Raw genomic sequence first — 7,500 nt, forward strand, 5'->3', positions numbered from 1 at the left:
TCTATTAGTAGTTACATTTGGTGCCCTTGAATGTACGCAGTCACTGTAGATGGGTGTTACTGCAATGAATTCCATTTTCTTCCATACTGTATGTTGAAAGAGTTGAAAGCAGCAATAATAAAAAAATAAATTCTTCGTAGAGCAGGTTCAACCATGATATCCTTGTTTGGTGTAGTGTTTTGAATTATCTACTATATGGTTTCTGATATGGTGAGAACGACATGTCAGTGGCCAGACCATGAAGCACCATATGGCAATAACTTTTGACATATTGCCGAGGGCTAACTGAGCTCTACAATCACGTTTATGTTCAATTGCGGGTAAGGTTGTTTATTGTACAGCTTCAAGTTCTGCAAATGGGCACATAGAAACTGTAGTTTCGAAGTTTAAAATCAAATTACCACTTTTCAAAGCTATACTAGTCCTGCCGTGAATTATAATTATGGACGCCTTGCGGTAGTGGTTTGGGTTTAATTGATGCGGTAGCTATTGGATAATGTTCTTCAATTCAAACTATTCAAACTATACGAATAATACAAACTGCATACATTTTTCATAATTTATAACATACTACTGTGTCCAAAAAGTAAGGTGACATTGGATGTATTTTGAAAGTTCCTTAATTTTTCTTCCAAATCATTTTTTTTGCCATCAATGTAATCCCTCCCAGACACAATGCACTTATGCCGACGAATTTTCCAGTTTTCTAAACACGCGAAAATGTCGTCTTTAGGAATGGCCTTCAGCACCTTTTTCGCAGCGGCTTGAATCTGCTCTATCGTGTCAAAACAGTGTCCCCGGAACGTAATTTTGGGCTTGTCTAATAGCCAGAAGCCAAATGTAACTAAATCAGGCGCATACGGTTTTATCGGAACGATATGAGTGAAAATATTGGCAAAAAAGTCACAGAAAACCAACGAAGTGTTAGATGGTGCATTATCGTGATCGAACACTGACGCGCCTAAGATGAAAAACATTCTTCCAAATGTAATTAGCGGATATGTTTGATATGCAAATATCATCAACAAAGTCTCTTGTTGTTAATCGACGGTTTCCCAACACCAAATCTTTGATTTTTTGGACGTGAGCTGCATCGATTGTCGTTGGTGGTCGTCTAGAGCGTTCTTCCTCTTCAAATCGTTCCCGACCCTCCTGGAAGTCTTTCCAACAAGTGTAAATAATTTTTATTGACGTAGTATCGTCACTAAAGATATTCTGTACCATTCGCATTGGTATATTTGCAGCAGAAAAAATATTTTTAATGCAAATTCTTTGTTTAAAAATTTACGACATGGAGAAAAACGAAGAATGCACTTTTAGCAGTTCACAAAAAATACGTATCTCAAACACTAGTGAATATTTTGACGTGAAACTTGCCATGGTTGTTAATAACAGTGCTGACAACATATAAAAAAGTACAAAACTAAAGATATCCTTTTATGCGGGCAATTTGGACACCGTGTCACCTTACTTTTTGGACACAGTAGTATTGTTATGAATGTTTTCTTACAGGGTTATGAATTCTTTCTTTCTTCATCGACAGGATCGATTTGAAAATACACAAATTAATAGGCGTCTCCATGTTCTTGTTGTTTTGAATCTTTTTTTATTTGTTTAAGATATTTTATTCAAAATATTTAAGAATACATTTCCAAGAGTACAAACTGCCTCGAAGTCATAAATTAATATCTATATACCAGATTGACCTTCAATGTGATGCTAAATATTTTGCATACCTATAAAGACTGTAAGTCCGAATAGAGTATTGCGTGTAATCTTGAATCCGACGAACACTCCATTCCAAATGATTTATGGACGAGATATTCAAGTGCCATTGTAAAGATGTTACGAATAGAACCCGACGAGTTGGATGGACAATTTGGAGGACTTATATTGTTCCTCTGAGGTTTCACGATCATTCACCCTGTCTGCCTGTTCCAAGACCGCGTGCATATTGTAAAGCAGATGCGAACAAGCACATTGTCGCCAAATGGGAAACAGTAGTACAAACAGGGAAAATAGCTTTCACTTTGTGTCGATTTGAGTTACCACACACTCACACGCACCGTATGTATCATCACTGACACCTTGGAACGATTCATCCTTGGGTGGCTGTTCTTAACTGTCGTGAAGTTGGTGCACCACAATACAGAGTATTTCTCACAAATGTGTAGTTGTGTGACAAAGATTCAGATCGGCAGTAACAATAGGTTCGTTTGTATAAAATAACTTACAGCGTACTTTTGGTCCTCATTTGTTGATTACCACAGCATTCGGCTACAGCAAAGGTGTGCCATTCGTTGAGAATTCCGCAAAGTGATAAAAATTAAGTTAGTGCGTGTTTTAACGTGAGTGTTTAATGCCAACAGTGTACAGGACGATGTTAAAGCTATAACAGACTTATAAATTAAGTCATTAGCATAGTTATTGGGCATTATAATCGAAAGGGTTGACAAGAATAAATTTCTTACCATCCTTGGGACAGCTGCACATTCCCATAAATGAGTCCTATTTATCCCCCTGTGCCATTAAATGCTATTTTTGAGGAGTTGTTGTAAATTAACGAAAGAGTTCGCGGAAACGAGCTTATTACTGTTGTCTAATTCTGCTTTTTCTTATTTTTGTTTAATATGTTTTCTTCCCACAGCATTAATTGGTGATTAACATTCAGCACATTCATACTGCAAACGCAGTTTGGAATCTACGTTTCAAACTGGATGATCGGAAAGTGTGCAGTTTCCTGAAATTAATAAAATAGGCGGCATGGGAAAGGATTATTACAAAATCCTCGGTATTCCGAGAGGATCATCCGATGAGGACATAAAGAAGGCTTATCGGAAACTTGCGTTGAAGTATCATCCTGATAAAAACAAATCACCCGGTGCAGAGGAAAAGTTTAAAGAAGTAGCTGAAGCTTATGAGGTTTTGTCTGATAAAAAGAAACGAGAGCTATACAATAAATTTGGGGAAGAAGGCCTGAAAGGACGTAAGTATTATGAAATTCAAACCTTCGGTTGAATTGGTAATGAATGCCATTTACTTCTTTTCTCATAAATCTAAGGTGCATCCAATGGTACATCTAATACTTCACAAAACTTTACATACGAGTTCCATGGCGACCCAAGAGCAACATTTGCCCAATTTTTCGGTTCGAGTGACCCGTTCGGATCATTTTTTGATATGCACAACGACAGTCTATTTAACAGCAGTATTTTCAACGATGATGACTTCTTCACACCATTTAGTGGGCTCGGTGGTAACAGGCATGGCTTAGGGGGAGCCTTTAGGTGAGCTTTATTAGGATGATTTCGTATACCAAGGATACCTAACAATATTCCATTACCATACCTTCTCTAACAGGTCACACTCGTTCAACGTCCATTCGCCACTGAAAAAGGAAAAAGTGCAGGATCCGCCAATTGAACACGACCTGTATGTGACATTAGAAGAAATCTATCATGGCTGTGTGAAGAAGATGAAAATCTCCCGAGGAGTCCTGCAGCCGGATGGTACATCAAAGAAGGAGGACAAATATGTAAGCATATCGATCAAACCTGGTTGGAAATCTGGAACGAAAGTAACCTTCCAGAAGGAAGGCGATCAAGCTAAAGGAAAAATACCTGCCGACATTGTTTTCATCATACGCGACAAACCACATGTCTGGTTCCGGCGGGAAGGCAGTGATCTCCGTTATACTGCTCGATTAACTCTTAAACAGGTAAGTGTGTAGTTGTTAGATTTTAAAAGGGAAGCCATAAGCATTTTGCAATAAGCATAAATATTTTTTCAAATGTGCATAATAGATTTACATTGCTCACAGTACGGTAATGTTGCACTGTATTTTGAACTTGGGCGAATAATGTTAAATGTTATTTTGAACTGAATAAGTTAAATCGCAACTTGCTGCACTGCTTCATCGAATAATGATAGTGATTAATAATGATAATGATGAATAGTAATAGTGATTAATATGAGCACTTTTTACAATCATTTCCTTTTTTCTAAGGCTCTCTGTGGCGTCATATTTGAGGTCCCTACGATGACTGGAGAAAAATTACGCATTAGTACAAAGCAGGAGATAATAAAGCCTAACACGGTGAAACGAATTCAAGGCTATGGTCTACCGTTTCCTAAAGAGCCATCACGGAAGGGAGACTTGCTGGTAGCATTCGACATCAAATTCCCGGATAAATTGACGACATCAGAGAAGGAAGTACTTAATGATATGCTCCCTAATGCATAGCCTTCCAACCGTTATAAGGCATAGGGAATTATCCATCGCAAATTCAAATGCTCTTGCGTTATTTTCTTTTTGTTTTTAATAATTTCACTAATTTCGCTATTACCGACTGTTGATGGGTATTTAATGAGAATATTTAAATTGAATTGATCTTGTAAATAGTGCCATGGTGCTCGTAGCTTTTGACACCTTTTTGCTACAGAGACACCTATTCTGCTCGTTGATGAATCGAACATTTCAGATATGGTCGATTAACGGACAACACCAGTGAAAAAAGAACAATATAAATACAATCTATTTATCGTTTACAAATCGAATCAGGATGTAAATGACGCGAAGCTTTAATCGGACTTCCACATAAGCAAACGCATGACTTAGTTTTACAATTTGTTCGGTGGTATGGCATCTCATACAATCAAAAAAGTTTTTTGCCAGACCGGACAGCGTCGATGCAAACGACTTTAAAAGAACAAAAAATTCAAAGAATTTGAAAACCATCGTTCTGAAGAAGAAATTAAGATCATGACCTCCGCTTAATACACCTGATTATTAATTTGTCATGCTAAAATAAAGCAAACGGTGCTTTTGGTGATGCGCAGACAATGTTTTATTGGCAGTTTATGTGGAAACATTGTAAGAGACAATTTAACATCGCTGTATTCGTTGTAATAGTGAAGGCAGAGAAAGTTTAGGGCGAAACTAATTTATAAAATCAAACTCGCGCAAATGTTAAAAAAATAAACTTAACGACGATGTATCGAACAACGCTTTATGACGATGCGATTGATTGGGATGCACTATTTCCACATATAAAACTGTCTATTTTAATAGCAAATATTTTATCTATTTTAATAGCAAATAGTTCATCAAATGAGGAATTATTCTTTCATACCAGTGACACTAAAGATGAATTCGTTGCTTGAAAAGTTCAATTAGAAGAATTGCGAACTTTAGTTTATATATTTTATACAAGAGCGTTCTGACGGATCCACTCACGGAAGTGAGTCGTACGCACATAGCCAGATGGGAAGCCAGCCTCACAGCCAGCGGCAGCGACGAAAGATACCACACCTATCTGCAGCGACTGTCCGTTCTCCGAGACGGTAAGTGGACCACCGGAGTCTCCATTACAGGTACCTTGGTTCGTAGCATCACGACCGACGGCACAGAGGGTGGAGTCGATAATGGTTGCGGGGCCATACGTACCCATGCACTCAATGTTGGAAATGACAGTCAGATCCACAAAGTTGAGTGTTTGCGAAATAGCACCGCTTGCGTCACTGGTACGACCGAATCCAGATACAGTAGCTACACGATTCAGGAACGTTTCAGCCAAATTTGCTTCTGGAAGCGCAACAGCCTGAATGTTGCCTCCGAGGGGTACAGGTTCACTAAGGCGGATCAAGCCAATATCATTGTTGAGAGTGCTTGGATCGTAGTTAGGATGGGGTAAAATCGCGTTGGAGGTGCGCACAACGCCTTCATTAATATTGGTTGTTCCAGCTCGGACGGTGAAAGAGATGACCCCAGTTTGGCAGTGAGCAGCAGTTAATACCCATTCACTGGAGATCAGGGAACCACCGCAGGCCAAGCTACCACCTGCAACTTGTCCAGACAGGAATACCTGATACGGGAACTGACCCGGTGCAGCTGGGAAACCATTCACAATCCGTGAGCTTCGCTGAGCATCGCGGAAAGGAATAATCGACTGGAAGCCAATCTCCTTAGCCTTTAATGAAATCGCGCAATTAAAGTTTCGGTTAAACGACTGATCGACATTGAATTTAAAACGCTGAGGTACCACTCACTTGAGCTGCGGCCACACACGCCAGAACCAAAACTACCAGCAATTTCATGGTTTGATCTGCTTACTTCTCCAAACGCTACTGCAGAATCAATTGGATCGCCTTATATATTACCTGCCTCTACAGGTTATTGGGCTTCGTTGCATTGACGTAACGAAAATAATTCGACCGGTTAATCAAGTGAATCGTCAACCTTGCCCGATAACATTTGCTTTGATAAGAAGCGGAGCTTGTAATCTTAGTCCGGGAATGACTAGAGAAATGTGCTATGCTGGTTATCTTGAAGGATAAACCTCAACGTATACTATATCGCTAATCAGACACATAGACGACAAAACGTCTATAAAACGATTAGCAAAATGCGTTGCGTTTTCGTTCAGGTAATAAACGTGGTAGGATGTAATAAACATTCGAAGAACGCTTAACTCTACTAGAAATGACTAGTCATATTGTTATCAGCAAGCCATTTTTGGTTGCCTGCGGCCCCTGGGAAGCAAAATATCTTATAAAGCAGAGGCTGAGAGGCTGATAGTGAGAAAAACTTGGCCGAACTACAGTATACTGTATACTGTTTACTGTATACAGCAAATAAACTGCGAGTCCGTCCGACTGTATGGCAAAAAAGCCATTTTTAGTTGGGAGGCAGCTTAGGTCATTAGATGGTGCGTCCACTACCTTTTTAAATATGCATTTTTTTATTCCAAGCACTTAACTCTTGTAAGTTCTGCATGTTTTTCATCCGTTTAACACAAATTCTGATCAACGCTATTAATTCTGTATTACCCGTTTTTTGTATCACCACCGGCTATTGATTTTCTATGCCGAAATCAGCAAACCACTAATTGTTTCACTAATTTTCAAACCGTACTAATCCGTTTGCTCAGCAAAAGCATTGACTTCTATGCAAAATATTATATGCTAATCTAATACTCACAGAACATGTGCTTAGTTTATTTCGTCCTGAGATTGGTAACAAATCGTGTGATTTTGCCTAAACTTACCAAACAGTCGTTTATTTGTTATATCGAATGTTATCCGTTCGCTCGTGCCGTTCGGACCCTTTCTGTTTGTCGTCTCTTTGATTTCCTTTTTTATTTCCGCCTAAGAACGCCCCATCATTCTGACTCCTGATTCGAAGCGTCATACTGATGCAAGAAGAATGTTCGGAAATGTATAATTTATGCTAACCTCATCCTATTTCGCGACACAAGGTTTCATAGCCACGTAGCAATCGTCCCTTGTTATTGGGAATAGCAGATAGAAAAATTGAACAACGGACCGTCGCCCTGTATGGCAGTGACGCACCAAGTGGGTTTGTGAATCTAATCTTAAGAAGGAAATGTTTTCAACCAATACTTCCCCCTCTGAACTGAAAGAAAATACTGAAAACAGATAGCATAGAAACAGCAGAGCGGTATCTGCTGTAAGGGCACTCATGTATTATGCATTAATTTG

At 39.1% G+C, this 7,500-nt stretch overlaps 2 protein-coding genes across 6 annotated transcripts in view; one reads left to right on the plus strand and one right to left on the minus strand.

Moving 5' to 3' along the window:
• LOC125950231 (dnaJ protein homolog 1) overlaps positions 1-4,835 on the plus strand; it is a 13,854-nt gene extending 9,019 nt beyond the window's left edge. For 2 of the 5 annotated variants that reach the window (XM_049678023.1, XM_049678022.1), the window contains 4 exons: positions 2,648-2,986; positions 3,062-3,287; positions 3,361-3,718; positions 4,007-4,835. In XM_049678023.1, coding sequence (XP_049533980.1) covers positions 2,764-2,986; positions 3,062-3,287; positions 3,361-3,718; positions 4,007-4,243 — 1,044 coding nt within the window. In that variant the 5' untranslated portion in view covers positions 2,648-2,763 and the 3' untranslated portion in view covers positions 4,244-4,835. Of the gene's footprint in view, positions 1-2,239; positions 2,349-2,647; positions 2,987-3,061; positions 3,288-3,360; positions 3,719-4,006 lie in introns of those variants that run through there. The other 3 variants (XM_049678021.1, XM_049678025.1, XM_049678024.1) reach the window with 3 other exon arrangements.
• Positions 4,836-4,992: 157 nt separating this feature from the next.
• Positions 4,993-6,096, minus strand: LOC125959326 (brachyurin-like). Its single transcript, XM_049692144.1, has 2 exons — positions 6,085-6,096; positions 4,993-6,008 (listed from the first exon to the last, which is right to left on the minus strand). The coding sequence occupies exons 1-2, from the start codon at positions 6,094-6,096 to the stop codon at positions 5,205-5,207; spliced, it is 816 nt and encodes a 271-aa protein (XP_049548101.1). The 3' UTR covers positions 4,993-5,204.
• Between the last annotated feature and the right edge of the window lie 1,404 nt (positions 6,097-7,500).

This window comes from Anopheles darlingi, chromosome 2, assembly GCF_943734745.1.
Source record: "Anopheles darlingi chromosome 2, idAnoDarlMG_H_01, whole genome shotgun sequence".
Classification (NCBI taxonomy): Eukaryota; Metazoa; Arthropoda; class Insecta; order Diptera; family Culicidae; genus Anopheles; species Anopheles darlingi.